The 18894-nt window shown below is 42.9% G+C and overlaps 1 protein-coding gene across 1 annotated transcript in view; it reads left to right on the forward strand.

The window, feature by feature from the left end:
* Positions 1 to 3337: 3337 nt before the first annotated feature.
* The window catches only part of Elovl2 (ELOVL fatty acid elongase 2), a 46089-nt gene continuing 30532 nt past the window's right edge, over positions 3338 to 18894 (forward strand). Inside the window, exon 1 of the mRNA XM_028867764.2 lies at positions 3338 to 3394. Within this exon, the coding sequence (XP_028723597.1) occupies positions 3392 to 3394 (3 nt within the window). The 5' untranslated portion in view covers positions 3338 to 3391. The remainder of the gene's footprint in view (positions 3395 to 18894) is intronic.

Below are 18894 nucleotides of genomic sequence, written 5' to 3' on the forward strand. Positions count from 1 at the left end.
TACTTTCATGTCTCTGTTTTAGTGACTCACTGAGTTTTAGTGACTCAGTGAGCATGAGTGTGGGTTTATTTACTAAAGCATGACCTTTTTGCCCATGGCTATACCATTGAAGAATAATGCCTCCCCTTGCTTCAGCAGCCATTAACTACCAACAACTTCTTAGCTAGGGATGGGGCCTCAGAAGTCCCTCCCCCATGTGTGTTGAAGGGCTCACTCAATACTGTGATCCTGTGCAGGATATAGTTATAGCAGCTGTGGATTCAAGAGTCTAACAGCCTTGGCATTTCCAGAAGGTTCCATTTCACAGCACTCCTCTCCATCCTCCAGCACTCACATTCTTCTGACCCCTCTTCTGTAATGCCCCTTGGGCCTTGGGTGGGGTTGTGGGTTGAAGCAATACTAATGCCACATTTAGGGCTGAAGACTCAACAGTTACCTAATCTCAACATTTTGAGCAGTTATGCATCTCTGCGTCAACCATTGCCACTGCCGAACGAAGCATCTCTGACTGCCCTGGTTAGGTCTTACTGACTTGACACAGCCTAAAGTCACTTGGGAAGAAGTCACTCAGTTGAAGAATTGCCTCAATTAGATTGGCCTGTGGCCACATCTATGAAAGATCGTCTTGATTGGTGGTTGATGTTTAGAGTGAACAGCTCCTTTTGGGTGGCTTCAGTCCTGGGTAGATGAGCCTGGGATATATAAGAAAACTGGCTGAGCAAGAAGCCAGAGAGCAAGCCAGTAAGCAGCATCCCTCCATCTTTTCTGCTTCAGTGCCTCATCTGATTGCTCTCAGTGATGGACTGGGGCCTGGGAATGTAGGCCAAATACACTTTTCCCCACAATGGTTTGGGTCAGCATATTATAATACAGCAACAGAAAGCAAAGTAGAACACTGACCACGGCTGATATATGGGAATAAACGTAAGTATTTAGAAGGCAGTTTGACGGCGTGTATGTTTAGCAAAACTACAGTAGCAGGCTGTCCCCTAAGGCTTCTGAATTCCCCAGATATGGGCTTTGACAAGATTTACAATCTCGGGCATGAATTCATTGCTGTGCAGTGTGCTCAGATCAAACCAGAAAGTGGTTACTTATCCCCACAGCAATCATACCACTGTTGCACTAGCAGTCATCTTTTGCCTAGAAATTCAGTATTGTAGTACCCAGGTCCACTTCCAGGTAAGGTCAGAGAGGGGCATTCTCTCCCAGCAGCCTGCACAGTAAGTAGTACATTCTGGCACTCTGAAAGCTACCCAGCAGGGAGGAAGATTCCAGATCAGTTCCAGCTTGATTTCTTTGTCTCTTGCAATCCAAGAGTGTGATGTCTTTAGCAATGGGGTCTTACCATCTAATTCTAGTAGGCAACCAACAAGGCTCTTCAAACCATTGAAATATCATTGGTTTTTTTTTTTCATCTCCATATTCAATAATTTATTGGACAATAAAAATGTTAATTACATACAAGGAGACTAATCTTGTTTTTTGTTTACCTGTGTGCTGGCTGGTTTTATGTCATCTTTACATAAATTTGAGTCATTTGGGAAGAAGAAACCTCTACTGAGAAAATGCCTCCACCAGATTAACCTGCAGGCAAGCCTGTGGGCATTTTCTCCATTGATGATTGTTGTAAGAACACTCAGCTCACTTCAGGTAGTGCCACCCCTGATCTGGTGGTCCTGAGTGCTCTATGGAAGCAGGCTGAGCAAGCATGAGAAGTAAGCCAGGAAGCAAGACATCTATGTGGTTTCTGACTCCAGGTTCTTGCCCTGACTTCCTTCAATGATGGACTGTGACATGAAATTGTAAGTGAGGTAAAACCCTTTCCTCCCCAAGTTGATAATGGTCCTGGAGTTTTATCACAGCAATAGAAACCCTAAGACAGGAACAAAGGTTTACTTTGGCTCATGGTTCCAAGGTATGGTCCATCATGGTTGAAAATTATGGTAGCAAGATTGTGAGGCAGTTGATCTCATTCTGTCCACAGTTAGGAAGCAGGAGAAAACAAATCCTAGTGTTTGGCTCACTTTCTCTTCATATGTGATGGTTTGTCTTTCCACATCATTTGAAACTCTCTGGAAACATTTTCACAGGCATGCCCAGAGGTGTGTCTCCTCATTGGTTCTGAATCCTGTCAAGTTGACAGTAAAGAAGAACCATCACGGGAGGTGTGGAAAAAAGAGATGCTTTAGATGAAAACCACAAAAAGGGACATCAGCCAGTGCCTACACTCCCCAGGTTTGATTACGGTGGGTCCAGGGTGGCCGTGGAGATCAAGAGAACACTGGTTCAGGATTCCTCACGGTCACCATTAGCCGTCAGTCGTCTCTAACTTCTCTCAGATACACTTCCCATGCGTGAAATGTAAGATACACAAAGAAAGAGAGAAGGAATGTATTTTCGGGTTTAAGGTTCTTAGCATTTTTATGATCACCATCTCTTTGTCCATAGAGGTACCTGATACCTGTGCATGTGTTTCAGGTCCACTGCATCAGCTGTCAAAGAAAAACACTAGCTCATTCTGAAGGAAAAATGAAAAAGTTATGTGACACACCAAGGCCTGGGATCTAATTCTCTTCACCGTTAACGAAACATTGACTAAGCCACCCGAGCCCCTGACACTGTCTGGAAGTAAGATCTGAAAAAAAAATCTACCTAGACTGAATATTGGAGCTGATCTGCTCCTGATGGCACCCGAAAGGAATACAACCTATCGCTTGCTTTTTTTATTTACTTATTTGAAGCGGGGTCTCATGAAGCTCAGGTTGGTGCTGAACTCACTAAGAAGCCAAGGCTGACCTTAAACCCTTTCCTATTCCTCCTGTCTCTGTTCCCCAAGTGCTGGGATCTCAGGCAAGCACCACTCACGCCCGCACATACCCCGTCTCTGTAGCTACACCACCTACATCGGGCGAACCTGTGCGCCCAATTTAAATCACCTGGCTTTCGTACCTGCCTACCCTCGCCCGGTCCCCCTCCTCCCAGGGCTGGCGGGGTCGTGGGGAGTGGAGAGCAGCGGGTGACTTTTCCAGGGGGCCTGGGTGGATGGATAGAGAGAGACAGAGAGCTGCGCCTGGGCGCGTGCGGACGGCGTCAGCTGGGCTTGCACATCCCCGCCCGGCCGGCAGGGGGCGCCGCGTCGGGCGCCGAGCGGGGGCGCGCGCAGGCCTCTGGGGGCGCCCCGGTCTCGCTTCCCCCGAGGGCGAGCGGCGCGGGGCGGAGGAAACGGCCCGGAGCGGGCCGGGCGCGGCGCGCGCCCGAGGGGGCGGGGAGGCGGGCGGCGCGCGGGGGCGGGAGTGGGGGGGCGGGGGCGAGTGACTAGCGCGGGCGGCGCGCGGCGCGGCGCAGAGGAAGGCGGCTACCCTGGACAGCGCATCGCGGCCGCGCGGCCATGGTGAGTGAGTGAGTGAGTGGGGCCGCGCGCCTCGTCCCCGGCGGGCGGGCGGGCGGGCGGCGGACGTTGGGGCCGCGGTGTGCGGGCGCGGGGGCCCCCGCCCGGGGCGCCGGCGGGTAACGGGGCGCGGGGGCGTGTCGGCGCTGCAGCCGGGGCCCAACGCTCTCCCCGAGCCGCTCGCCGAGGGTCTCTCCCCCATCGCGAAGCCAGGCGCCTGGGCACAAAGGCGGAGACGTGGGTGCTGCTGGGCTCCGAGGGAGCCGGTCCTGGGGCGGGCAGCGGTTCCAGCCCTCGGGGAGGAGCTGAGGCAGGAGGATTGCCGCGAGTTCGAGGCCAGCCTGGGTCACGGTGAGACACCCTGTCTCAAAATAAATAAATAAATAAATAAATAAACCACCTCCCCGCTAAAGAAAAGAAGTCCGCCAGTCCTGCGATTGTCTTCAAATCCGCATTTGTCTTCATTGGTCTTTGTCTTTTCGCCTCCACTTCAGGGCTTGCTAAATTCGTGAAGCGCCTGTCGCTTTTCTTGCCCTACCTGACACCAGGCAGCCCTAGATTGCCCCCCTTCTTCCACACCCTCTCTACTTGATTGAATGTCTTAGCACTAAAATTCCAGCCCAGCCGTCACTTTCTTATTCTCCCTACCTCCTTCATTTTGTTTTCTCTATTAATCAGCATGCTATAATCTGTTTCTTTATTTAGTGTATTGAATGTCTCCATCGCCAAAATGCAAGTTTTGGTGAACAGTCTTTGTCCACAGTGCGTGACACATTTCATTTATTTAAAAAAAAAACAGCAAAGGAAAGTACTTTGTGCTATGCTAAGTGGGAGACAGCAGTGTCCTTGGAGTGAATCACTACAAGAACTGAACACTTGACAGAGGTGATGAGAATCTCAAGTGCGTGTAGGACGGTGACACACTCTACTCTCAGACAGGAGGGACTCACTGATCAGAATATTGGTGGCCGCCTCATGCTTCCTCTGCCACTCGAGTCTCCTGACATCCGAGTGGACAGAGCATTTTTTTAGCGCTAACTGGCTCTCTGTCTCCCCCGCCTCCACCCCCACCCCATCCCGGAATCTTTGTTCCAAAGTAAACCAGAGATTTTAGTTAGGGAAAGCTTCCAAGAATATTTAACTCAATAAAGCAGTCAATGGGCATTGACTTAAAAGAGCCAACGTCAAGGAAAAGTCTTACAATTTTGTTCTGTATCGGTTGAGCTCCTTTTCAATAAGCATTTTCAAATCTGTGTCCAAATCAAGCAGTGTCACTTTTGAGAATTGGGGCAGACAGGGGGAAAGGGTGGGGGTTGGGTTGGTAAGTAAGTGGGCCAGTTGATAGACTCTTCTACACCCGAGTCAAAGGTGTCTCTGCTAACTAGTCTAATGGCAAAAAATACTATTCCAGTTTCTTTTCTTCCCATTTGCACAGTGTAAATTTATGCCAGTGGTCTGTTATTGGTCTAGAGAAGTGTGTTTATTATAATCAGAGACAAACTGTCAATGCATTGCCATGGAAGATTTGAAAATGATGGAGTTAAGATTGTACACCTGGTGGTCCTCAGCTTGTCTTGTCCAGATAGAAATTAAAGCTTTGTTTTTGAAATTAAAACCAGTGAACTAAACATAAATTAATTATATTTCATTTTTTTATTTCAATTTGTATCGCAGGAGATTTTACTGTTAGGATTATAGCAAAAAATAAGAAAATAAGATTTTCTTTCTTGAACTCTTTTTTTTTTTTTTTTGAGACAGAATCTCTTAGTTCAGGCTAGCTTCAAGATCTCAATCCTCCTGCCTCTACCTCCTGAGTGCTAGGATTACAGGATGGAACCACCATACCAGGCACAATGTATTTTTAAGTTATCCAGCTGGGTAAGCTCAACATTTTAATTCTTTGGTAAAGGGTTGAATGAAATGCATTTCAGTTTGGGAGGTTCAAAGACTGTGGTCTGAAAAATTGCTGGAAGTGTGTTAAGTCTATCTGTATCATGTATTTTAGTTGTGTTCAGAAAACAGGGACCTTCCTTCTGTTCAGGGTTATGTCAATGATGTTTTTCCTCTGTTGAACAATTAGATGTGGTCCACTTAATTTTTTTGGTGGGGGGCGTGGAATTGTTGGGAGTTAGGTGTTCACCAAGGAAAGAAGTTGCAGTGGAGACTTGTTAGCCTAAGAAAGTGAAACTGTGTGAACATTGTTGGTAATTCATCATACTTCAGAAGTCACACATTTACCTATTTTTGTTTTCAATTATGAGTAATAAGATTAGGTCATCACTAAGTCTGACAAGGAACCATTCTAATGAATTGTTACTTTCACCATTTAAAATCTAAAATCTAACCATTTAGTGACTTGAGAACATGACTTGTTTTGAAGTTGATGTGATCTGGTGTCATAAGTTTGAATCTCAGCCTCACATTTAACTAGGTGACCTCAGGATTTTCTTCCATAAAAAGTGATACTATTGCAGGACATTGAAATGCATACATGTAATTCTAGTGTGTGGGGGGACTGAAGTAGGAGGGCCTGGAGCTTGAGATCAACCTGGGTTAGCCATAGGGCCAGCCAGAGCAATAGTGACTGTCTCAAGATACAATATTATAAGGTTTGGGGGAGGAATAAATAAGATCATGTACTTTATGAGTCCATTATATCTAATAGAAATATAATATAAAGGATATATGTGACTTTGAATTTCTTGTAGGCACATTTGAAAAAGAGACTCTGGAAAGCAATTTTAACATTTAACCCACTCTAGGCGAGTGTTACATCCACTTGCAACCAATACAAAAAGCTAAGGAATTTTACGCATCCTTTTCACACAAAATCTTCAAAGTGTGTCCTGGGCATGGGGGTGCATTCTTGTAATCACAACACTTAGGAGACTGGGGTAGAAGGATTGTGAATTCAAGGCTTCCCTAGGCTATAAAAGGAAATTCTATCTGAAACAAAGAAACCTCCAATTTTTTTTTTCTCAGAATTCTAGTGTATTTATACTCATAGCTCATGCCAGTTCAGGGTGGCTGTCCGGGTTTTAGTTGGTCATGCTTTGGAAGTCATTACACTGGACAAACAGCTCTCGGTAGCAGGCACATCAAATTCATCTCTTATCTCTGAGACCCTTTCCACTCATGAGAGCCTCGCTGCCACCTTAGACCCAGCACTAGGCAAGGAAAGGTGCTCACCTTTCAGCCTGCGCTCAGGCTGCTGGTAATTCCACCAGCTCTCTAGGTGACTGTGTCAGAAATCTGATTCTTGGTCCAGTCTTTTCTTTCATGTTGTTTTTTGTCCAATATTCTCAGGCTTTTGTTTGAAATGTTTTTATTTTTAGTGTTTTTCTCACCTCTAATCTTTCTGCCATGTTTGCCCTTCCTACAAGGTTTCTGTTTTTGTTTTTCCCGGTCTCTTGATTTTTAATTTCTTGCCTCTACTGAGAAATGATGTTATTGAATCATTGGGCTCCACATCTCCCTATTCGTCTCTCAGTTCTTTCTCATGGTAAATCAGAATGGTTTCTATTTTGTAGTTCATTTCTAATATCCAAAGAGTCATAATTACTTTAAGTGACAGACTGGTATTAAAATGATCCATCCAAGAAAAGAAAAGGAAAATAAGCCACAGAAAGAAAAAAAGTAAAACTGATCCTGAAAAACATTTTTATAACTTTATTGAACATGAGCTTCATTTAATCTTTCAAGAAAAATCAGTGGCTCCAATTATTAATAGCGATGACCATGACAGTGGTGACCTCCCACTGAGTGATGCTTGGTGAGAAGCAGAGAAGGCACAACACAGACACAGGACACTGGACAGGTGGTCAGGAAACCCGGCTTCAGTGCTGGCTGGATGACCACTGGTTCTGTCCCTCAGGCAGGTCACTCTGACACACTGTTTACCAACTTGCTAAGTGGGGTTAATCTTTTGCATATGATTATTTTGTTAACATCAGATGGGACCCAAGCCAGGCCTCTTCCCTGCAGAGTAGTGGATCTGTCTTCTTCCACCACTGTGATTAGATCTATAAGCACGCTGCTGAAAGCGGAGCCTGCCTATCTTCTCCATATACACCTCAGTACAACTACTAACAGTCCACTCAAGTGCTCGTGGCCCCTTCTAATCCTATACTTACTAATGGTGTCTTTTGTCTTTGTGTCTCTTACTGAATTCAAACTTCCGGAGGACAGATGTTGTCTGTGTTCAGTAATGTATCTCACTATTAGGTGATCCTCCTAGGGATCTGCCTAGCATATCATAGGCACGAAACATTATTGCAGGTTGAGCATGTGAAAACCAGAACTCCTGATTCCCATCACACTGCTTTTCCTCCATTATCTGTAAGAGTCCATTGAGGAATAATCATTTGATTTGCAGAAACACAGTACATTCCTCCAGCCAGTGGCATGCAATAGCATTCAGCAACATTTGCTTTACCAAAGGGAAGCCAGGCTTGTGCCTGTGTTGTATTTAATAAGCTATCATCTATGTATCATCCTGGAGCTGCATTTGCATTTCACAGTCATATTTGTGATCATACTATTACTTTAAAAAACAAAATCTAATCATAAATTCTTCCTGAAATCAAAACATGTAATTGTATCTAATAATGTACTTTGTAAAAGAGGCCAGGTTATATTCTTATTTATACGTAATGAAATTTATAGTGTTACTTTTTTACTGAAATTAAAAATGAATATTTTCTTAATATAGACAAAGCTGTGATCTATGAATTTTCTGGTAGCTTTTCACTTCACATATATTTGTGGTAGTTGGCCATTTAATTATAACTTAAATACACTGTCGGCAGGGGAGATGGTGGTCAGTAAAGAGATGCTGGGTCAGCAAGAGGACTTGAATCCAGATTCCTGGCACCACATAGAAACCAACAATCCAAAGCTAGGCATGGTGCAGAACATTGTAATCTCAGTACTGAGGGGGCAGAGACAAGAAGATCCATGGGCTTGCTGTCCAGCCAATCTAGCGGCATTGGAAAGCTCCAGATTCAGTGACAGACTCTGACTCCAAATGTGGGAGGGAGCATATTCTCAGTGTACATCCCTAGAATGACATGAGCCCCTCTGCCCATGCTGCAAGTATAGCAATACTATTTTGTATTAGTGAATATTTAATATTTGTACTCATTTAAACATAATTAGGCTTTACTATAGCTAAAACATTAGATGGTTTTCAGTGCATTTTTATACATACTATTTTGAAGTTTCCCTCATAAGAAAGTGAATCCTACAACACTAAGCTTACATCATAGGTAAAAAAATTGAGTGTCAAAGAAGATAATTTGTTCAAGGTCACATGCAGAGGTACCTTTTTCATTCCTCCATAGTGCCTTATCCACTAGCCAATGAGTAGACCTTCTTACACATTTATAAAAAGTCAACATTTAATTTCAGTATGGTCCCATTTTTATACACAGAACGATAAAGCGAGTAACTGTCCCATGTAGTTTCCACCCCGTGAGTTACAAACATGGATACGCATATGGATGCCTATGCGGGCTGAACATTCTCTGAAATGCTTCTTAACAGAGGTAGCTTGGATTTTGGATTTTTTTTTCAAGATTTTTAAGTATTTGTAAACACAAATCCTAACACAATGACATATCTTGAGCAAGGTAAATCTAAACACAGAATTTATTTATTTTTCATAACACATCTTGTATACAGCCTAAAGGCTATTTTACACATTTTAATATACTTATGTTTTGACTATAGCATGAGGTCAGGTATGGAATATTCTACTGTGGCATTATGTCAGTACTCAAAATGTTTGATAGTCAACCTGAGTATGTGTGCATACATACACACATTTAAATATTAAATATGTAAACATTAAAGCTTCATTTCATATACACAAGATCTGGAACATACAAGTGTTACTTATATAACAGGAGCACCCATATAGTAGATGAGTAGCTTTCAAGGGTCAGGTAGTCTCTGGTTTGATTAGAATGCCTGTAATATTAAGACCACCAGAAATAACAACAGCAGCTTTGCACATTTTATGTCTTAAGAGTTTATCACTTGGTTTTAATTGCAGTGCTTTAAATATGTAATTATATTGTATCTTTCATGTGTTTAGGCAGAACTTGATTTGTGAGATCTTTGAATTCTGTAGGTATTAGGACTACTTGGAGACCCTTATTTAGTTGACAGGGTCAGAACACTTATTGGCCATCACACTAAGGAGTTAGATTTAAATTAACTTGCACCTTTAAAGTTGAATGTGTCTAATTGCAGAAGCACTGTTTGTTCAGTTCAGTTCAGTTCTGTTTTGAGACAGGATCTCACTTTATAAGCCAGGCTGGCCTGGAACTTGCCACTCTACCTCAGCCTCCTGAGTGCTGGGCTAAGAGATGGGCACACCATGACTAGCAAGCTGTTTTCAGCATTCACTTCAGCTGGCTTTCCTCTCCGGAAAAAGAAGCATCTTGTGTGCCTGATCCCCCCTGCTCCTGTTCTTAGCGCCTTCCTTAAACTGCCCGAGGGAGGACACTCAGACCCATGGATTTCTTGGCTTAGAAATCAGATTCCATAGCCCTTGGTAAGTCAGTGGCAAATTCAGCTTGAGCGGGAGAAATGCCGCTAGGGTACCCCATCCTAACTGTTCCAGGGGGTTCTTTCACATCCTACTCCAGAGGCTGAGCAGTTGTGATTCTTTGTATCGTCAATACACTCAGCCCCCTTCTGGCCTTTGTGTGTGTGTGTGTGTGTGTGTGTGTGTGTGTGTGTGTGTGTGTGTGTGTGTATGTGTGTGTGTGTTCTGACTCCTAAAAAGAAATGGCATTCATCACAAGTCATTTTGCAATTTACAGCCTGAAGTTTGTTTCAAATGCCAAGCACAAAGCAGCCACAACCAGTAACTTTTGTGAGCCACGTTTCTCGTTAAATAGTAGTAGGCTCAGCCACCAGCCACTTGAAAAGTTCTGCCACTGTTGCTAGACGCTGTCAAGTTCATTTTGCAAATTAGGTTAACTGGCTCCTAAGTTTCTTTCCTCTTCCAATTTAAAAAGGGAGTGGAAAAGTCCCTGGGTTAGGACTTTCTGCAGAGAACTCTTAATCTTATCAGCACTTGCCTCCGATGGCAGAACAAGCCTTTGGGACAACAGTCCTCAGTGCAGACTTTGGAATGAATAGTTTGCTCTTCTTTGAAAAAATAAAATCTGCTCTCTGTATTGAGTAACTTACTCTTTTAAAACTGGTTTCAAAGAAACCTACAAATGTCTGTCTCCTGAGGGGAGAGCCTGGGATCTGCATGCCAGGAATCAAGTGCACACAAATTTGAAACTTAGTGCTCTGGAGCTGAAACCAAAGGGGTACTTGTAAAAATGTTCAGTGTGTGCCTCAAGGAGTTGGGATCCACCTGGACTGTGACTAAGTCGGTTTTGGTGTGTGGGAAGACAATGTGTAGAGCTGACTAGAGCCTCACAGGCAGAGGAAATGTCCAGTAAGGCGACAGAAGGTAAAGGATTTGAGAAACGTCATCCTGGGAGCACTTGGTGGACAAGGCCGTGTCTTCACAGAGCCTAGTCCATGCTAGGATAGTTCAGTGAATGCTTTAACGTGGACAGTTGTGGGCTTTGTGACAGGGAGAGATGAATCAGGCCAGGTTTGGACGAGTGCTAAACTTGAGAGGAAGATGTAGGTAAGATTTTGAAGGAGGTAGAGAAGGGTGGTTGTGTGAGGAAGAGGCATTCTGTAGGAAGGTTAACCTAGTTACTCTCCAATCCAAGGCTCTGAGCATCTGGACATGGGGCTTATGTAGGGGCTTAGCTAATAACATGTTGATTCTTTTCACTAGTTTTCATTAGTTTTTAAAAATCCTCTCTTCAGTTCCACACTCTTGGGTTCAGTTCCTTGGTCTCTGTGTCCCCCAAGTTGTTTAGCCATGTGAAGCTCAGCATTCTCATCTCTAGAATGGAATACATAGTGAAGACGAGCTCAGATGAGACACTGAATGTAAAGCCCTTCCCAATGGGTAGATGGTGATTGCTTACTGAAGCTTGGGCATCTCCAACTTTACAGCTGTCTTTACAGCTGTGACTTCCTGTATGCATGAATTAGAGAGGTTTTCAACTGTCTTGATTAATTTAAACACATTTGCATTTAAAAAGAACCTTACATCCCTATGAGGATGGATGTTAAATTTAACATTCAGGATTTCCCAAGCCCCCACCCCAGAAGAATGAAAATGTGGGAAGGTTTCATTGGCTCATCCTCAGATCCCTGAGGCTACAAAAATTCTATTCAAGTAATTGATGAAAGAGGAAAACCTGAAACACAGCGTGCATGTGCATTTTAAAAAAAAACATTTTCTTACTGAGTGATGATTCTCCCTGTAGAGGCTCTCATGTCATAGCAAAGTGCCTGCTTTTCTAAAACTGCCATGGATTTGAATAACAGCTTTAGGCAATCCAGAGAGCCTCCTGTAATCAGATTAAGCCATAGCTATTTGCTCAACCACCCACATCAAATTGCCTGACTTGAGCTTCTTAATGGTGCTTAGCCTAAGGCCTTAGCCCCTAAAAACACTCTACTCAAGAATATTTCTTCCATCTCTGCCTTTCCCAATGCATCCTCATTCCTTCAGTTACTAAATCTAAGCATAGCAAATAATTGGATTTGTGTGTTATAGAGAAAGAATGCATTGCTTCTCTTGTCTATTAGTTTAGAGCTAATGAAAATAGGCGAGACATTGAAGAATATGAGTGAGAACAAAATAAGTGGAGAATGAAAGACTGTGTTATCTAGGCGGGATCATTGGAAATGCAGTTTGCAAGTGCTGGGACCCAGCCTGGCTGGAGTGAGTTTACTATGGAAGGCACTGGTGGAAAACAGGCTTGGGGGGGACTTTGAACCATGCAGCCTGAAGTTTCTGGGTCTCTGGGTAAAGTCTGCACTGCCCTCCAACATAGCGCTTCACGCTTCACTTTTTGGTAGAGTGACTCAGTCTGCCATGGCTTGACTATCCACCCCCTTTCAAGTAAAATGCATCACACGCACACACCTTGTTTGTGATTAGCCCCAACCCTAAAACTGTGAAATATAACACCACATGTTTGTTTGGTATGTTAGTACAGAAACACATCCCGGCATCATCTGTTTAGTTGATAGCTTGTTAATGCTTGCTTTAAAAACAAAAAAATCTCTCTACCACCCAGTCTGTAAGAGTGAGCATTTCCCCTGCCATCTCTACTGCTGATTCCAGACCACAATAGGAGACACACGACACGGAGAATACTGTTTGATAAACAGATTTGTAGCTTTCCGGTGTTTGAGGATACCAAGACTCAAGAGTCTAGTTATAAATTCAGAATCGTAAAAACAAGTGCTAAAGTAGCCCTGCTTGCTAGAGGCAGGGGAATCCTGAAACCTGGATTTTGTAATTTGTAACAAGCAAGTGGTGGACCGGGGACTCAAACTCCCTTCATGTCTGTGTTTCTTGTCTTCTCCAGACCATTGCTTGTGGTGTCGTGTCTATCTGCTTTTCTCGTGACCCTGATGAGGAGTTTGTTTATTTATATTAATTATTCAGTTTGTTTGCTTGACAAACATTGCATTAAAAGTTCTCAAACTGAGGCCCGGCAGTGGTGGCACACACCTTTAATCCCAGCACTCGGGAGGCAGAGCAGGTGAATCTCTGTGAGTTCAAGGCCAGCCTGGGCTACAGAGCGAGTTCCAGGACAGGCACAAAGCTACACAGAGAAACCCTGTCTCAAAAAACCTAAATAAATAAAAGCTCTCAAACTGACCTTTCCCTAAAACAGAGAGTGTCTTGAAGGAGGCAGAGAAGGGGGCACTTAGCGTATTTGTTTGCTTTATTTTTGAGACAGACTAGTCCAGGCTGACCTTAAACTCACAAGGTAGTTGAGGGAGTGACCTTGAACACCAGACCCTCCTGCCATCACCTCCCAAGTGCTTGGATTCCAAGCATGTGCCACACACCTGGCTTGATTTAACATATTTGTAAAGAAATTCTGAATTCCTTCAACGACTTTAATACTGTTTTCCACTAGATGCTATTTCCTTGGAATCCATTTATGTGACAAATACTTATGATAATTATTTGCTTCATATTTATTTACATGGTAGGTATGTCAGTTCATGTTTGTGGTACATAGAAGGGGACCAGACAATAAATGTGGACTCTACATAAAGACTCTAACAAATAGCATATGAGAAGGTAGATGTCCTATGGATAAAACTGTAGAGCAGGATGAGACAGCGGGCATGCTGTAGACAGAGGGAAGCTTGTTAGTGTGACTAGGAATTGGGCATTTTTTTTAAAACAATGTATCATTAGAGAAGAGGTATTTAAAGAATACTTTTACTCATGAGTCATTTTTTTTTTTGGCATTTTATTTGGTGGAGTTCTTCACAGAGAATTGTTTTTGTAGTAATTGGACTTTTAGTAACAGAAAATAATATACACACTACTTTGAGTAATGTAGAACCAAGTGTTGCATGTTCATATGCAAACATTATAATATATTTATTTGGGGCGTGCCACTTGGTTCTAGACTTCTTACATTCTGCAATAGTGATTCCTTAGTTTAAGTCATTTCAAAAGAATATATTAGTTTGAGGAAAGTGTAGTAAAAAACAAAAATAAACAAAAATCACTGCACCAAAACTTAACTGTCACTTTAGCCATTTGGAACATTCAATATTTGATTTTATTCATTAAAAATTTAAATTATGTGTATGTGTGTATGGAGATGGGAAGGGGTATGTGCATGTGTGCAGTCACTCAAAGAGCCCAGAAGAGGGCATTGGATCCTCTGGAGCTGGAGTTGCAGTAGATGTGAGCCTCCTGATGTGGGTGCTGGGAACTGGACTTGAGTCTTTGCAAGGGTAGTACACATTCTTTTTAACTATGAAGCTGTCTCTTCAGCCCCCTTTTAGGTTTTTAAATTGTAATTATGTGTATGTGTAACATAGATGTCCAATATTTTAATGGACTTACAAAAATAAAATGAAAAAAGTCTTCACGGAGGAATGTTGTCAGCACTTTTCCTTCCAGAAGTTAATCTGAGTACTTTACCTTTGTGTTAGCAAACTCCTTTCCTAAACAAAGTGTTAACGTAGGCCAGCTCACTAGCAGAAGGGATACCTTGAAAACTGTACACTTTGCAGTCATTTGTGGCATGTTTATGTATTGTGGAAATGTATGATATTTGAAATTCCTGAGACTTGATGTACATGAAAGAAAAATAGTTTACATTAGATTTTTGTGCACTGTACAGACCCAACTTAGTCTTTTCTACTTTTCAACACTTTGGAAGCAAATTGTGTAGAGATGTGAGAATTAGTTTATGCAGCCACTTGGGAAACAAAATTCTGTGGTTTTAATGGCTTGCTGGGAAACTTTTCTTAGGGCCTTCAAGTGCCTTCATGGCTCAGACCTCCAGTAAGAAGCAGGTAGACAAGTGCATACATCCACAGCCACGGCCAAGCCGAAGCACAGGAATGGGGACATCTCCAGCATGGTGACAAATCGACCTGACTTCTGGTCATGAGGATCACAGGAAGGAGCATCCTTGGTTTTGTCCTAGCGGCATGGAAAGTTCCAAATAGACAACCAAATGAGGCAAGCAGAAGGGGAAAGATGGGCAGGTGTTGGTCTTAATAAGAGTAGTGTCCAGAACATGGAACTGTGCTGAGACAATCAGGTCTCCCCCTGACACTGTGAATTCTAGATCTTTAAAAGGCTAAAGAAAAATGAAACGTTAAAACTATTGGCAAATAGAGGGTATGGTATGGGTAATTTCTTGGCACAGAACATAATATATGATGTTTAGGCTGGAACTATAGGTCAATGGTAGAATGTTCTTGGCATGGATGAGGAGATACCATAGGCCAAACTTTAAAAAATGAGGATAGCTAGAAGGGATTGCAGTGAACATAACAAAAAGGTAGCATGCAGGACACACGATGACTTTGAAGCAAGAGGCCAAGCAACCATGAGAAGCATGGGGTGATGGTCATGGAAATAACAGCTCACTGAAGAGGAGGCTTTTGTAGTATGCTGATAAAATGTGTAAAGACACGCACAACTCTGGCAGTAATGTGGAAATGCAAACTGATACCACTTCCTACCCATGAACTTGACAAAGATTAAAAACAGACAGTGGCAAATTTCACAAATATTATAGAGTAGTGTGGTAGGTTTCACAAAAAATTTAAAAAATGCATTTCCTAAACAGCATAGCAATTTCACAACTAGATTTTTCCCCATAGAAACTTTTACTTATGGGTACTAGAGATTTTTATAAAGCATCATTTTTGTAATAACAGAAAATTATAACTAAACTATCCATCAGGAAATAAGTAATGTGTTAGATTCCTATGGTAAAATGCAGCCTGTGGATGAATGAACTAGATTGTAGGTTTCACTGTGAACAGATGCCATCAAATCCTGAATAACATAACAAGCTACAGAAACAAGTAGATGACCTATACAGAGTGTGTAAAGCCTCCAAAAGCACACAGCTGCTCTTTGTGACTGTCACATCAGGTCTGTCTGTCACAGGGACCCAGGCTGAGGAGTTGAGCAAAAGGAAATCATTACTGTGAATTCACTGCTTCATTACTGTGTTCTTATCTTCATGTTTAGCCTATCAGAGACTCAAACAATTGCTGAATTAATGTTGAGAGATTTGAAGCAAATATGACTGAATTTAAGCACATGCATGAGATATATTTTTTGTGTATGCATGCATGCATATGCACATGTGTGCATGCATGTGTGGAGGTCAGAGATCGACTTCAAGTATTGTTCCTCAAGGAGCTGTTTTTGAGATATGGTCTTGATTTTTGAGATATGTCTCTCACTGACCTGGAACACACCAAGCAGGCTAGTATGGCTGACCAGCAAGTTCCAGGGATCTGCCTGTCTTGCCTCCCTAGTGCTGGGATTACAAATGGGACTACCACACCTGGTCACTTTACTGGCTGAACTATCACCCCAACCCTGACATATTTTATTTTCTACATTTTAATACATTTGTATCTTTCTGCCAAGTTAAAATTTAAATTTAGACATTGCCAAGTTTAAATTTGGGATCTGTGTTAGTGCCTGAGGTCCAAGGTCAGCTCCATATGAGCGTATCCAAGAAGGGTGAGTCACAGGCCAGGAAACTGACTTTTGTTTCCTTAGACCCTAGTCTGGTCTCTTGGCCAAATCAACATCTGAAGGGACATTTTAGAAACTGAAAGATGTGGTCAACAGTGGGAAAATATAAGCTGATTGTTCCCTATATGGAAAGTGAGTGACCAGATACACAAGCAACTAATCCCATCTTCTCAGCAATAAGAGCCGTCCTTGTTGGCACTCATTTCCACAGCGTGAGGGGAGTTGGTTACTGACAGGGAAACTGAGGTAAGCTGTGGAGAGAAATGTCATGGAAAAAGGAGAACTTTTGTGCTCAAACTGCATGGCATCAATATTTGTGCTTTACAACTTTGAACTCATGTCAGGGAGTCATGTCCTCTCTCCTTTCTCTTCCACAATGAACTTTTCCACTCAGTGTTGGTTTTGAGACACTTAGGCCTGCCTTCTCCAGTTCACCTGGAGAATTGGGAATGTGTCTTAGTGGTAGAACACTTACCTACCAGGCACAGGGCCCTGGATTTGAGGCCAGCACCAAAAGATAAAACAACAAAACACTTCAACTGGAATGCTTGCTTCTCCTTATTAAACCACTGCATTTCCCTTTTAATTAAGAAGGCCATCACTGGCCAGGCAGTGGTGGCACATGCCTTTAATCCCAGCACTCAGGAGGCAGAGACAGGCAGATCTCTGTGAGTTCGAGGCCAGCCTGGGCTACCAAGTGAGCTCCAGGAAAGGCGCAAAGCTACACAGAGAAACCCTGTCTCGAAAAAAACCAAAAAAAAAAAAGAAGAAGGCCATCAGGCCATCACTGTTGAGGACTCAGAAGGTAAAAGCACTCACTTGCCACACAACCTTGATGACCTGAGTTTAATCCCTAGAACCCATGTAAGGTGGGAGGAGAAAACTGACTCTGTAGAGTTGTCTTCTGACCTCCACACAGCTCCATGGCAGGCACATGCCACAACATACTCATACACACACACACACACACACACACACACACACACACACACACCATGAAAGGTCATCACTTTTGAGACAGGTTACTTAAAGGATATTCCTTTTCTGTAATGTCACTCCTTTTAGTATTCAATTAAGGTGGCAGGGGAGTTGTAGGGCAGAGGCAGTGTGCTCCACACTGGGATTTGAAAATGCAGAACACTTAGTTCAGGTCTCTTCTGTACCAACTTTGTGTCTTGAGCTGTCATAGATGGCTTTACAAACATGCAATTATTTAATATTCCAGCCATGCTGTTGTGAGATGTTTTTTTTCATCTCACAGAGAGCGAAGGGACCACTCAGGTTGTTTCCCCCAAGAGTGTGCTCTTCATGTGAAAGCCATAGCCACGCCTGTTCTTTGCATTGACACATGGTGTGCCATGCTGTGTCCTCTGTAGCTCAGGTGACCATCTCACAAATACTCAATTTCAGACTGTCCCAAAAAACCACACATGGAAGGGTGGTGAGAATTGGCATTCCTGCAGACAATAGTAGCTTTTTGCTGTGAATGGAGTAGTGTGGTTTCCTTGCCTAAGCCTCACTTACCTTACTTGTCACCAACAATGCCTGTCTTACAGAGGAGGGACTTGAATGCACTGGTAGCCTGTATTACACCCAGTGTGAACAAACCATGGCCACTTTCATTTGGTGTTACGTTATCAGTCATATGTGTGTCCTATATAAAATGAGGACATAAGTGACAGTAATTCTGGAATTAGGAGTTTTTGATACCTTGTCTTAAATTAACAAAATATAGAAAGTAGGGTCCTGACAGCTCTAAATAGCTAACATGGGAAAATTAATCTTTCTTCACCAGTGAAAATGTGGAAAGGAAAGGAAATCCTACAAGTATTAGTGCATTTCAGGGGCACCCGACTCATCTGATGAGATGGTTACTCTGGGCAACGTAAGTGAACACCCCAAGAATGTGGTAGAACTATCAACTCTCTTATATTCTAAACACTGTTTTTCTATTGAGAGAACCAATTCCGTTTCCCTGAGTTTCAAACTCTCCCCTAACATTCTTCCTTCCAATGGATCTAATTAGGATTAGGTGTGGGGCAGGGGTGATAGACACACATTTTACTCACATCCATCAAGCGAATGACAACGAGAGAGTTCCCCTGTAACTCCATTGCTTCTCTTAGAGGCTGTTTCTTCCTTGGGGATTTGGTTCCTAGCTTTGGATCTGGATGTAGCATTTTAACTCTATGGTAGATTAAAATACACTACCCTAGAAAAGCATATCCATATCTTCCATGATAAGCCACGGCCTCGATTCATTTTTCTGACCCTTCTGCTTACCACAGAGGAATTACTGTTGACTAGAAGCAAGCAGGGAAACGGAATTGGTTCTCTCAGTAGAAATACAGTG

Source organism: Peromyscus leucopus, chromosome 5 (genome assembly GCF_004664715.2).
Source record: "Peromyscus leucopus breed LL Stock chromosome 5, UCI_PerLeu_2.1, whole genome shotgun sequence".
Lineage (NCBI taxonomy): Eukaryota > Metazoa > Chordata > Mammalia > Rodentia > Cricetidae > Peromyscus > Peromyscus leucopus.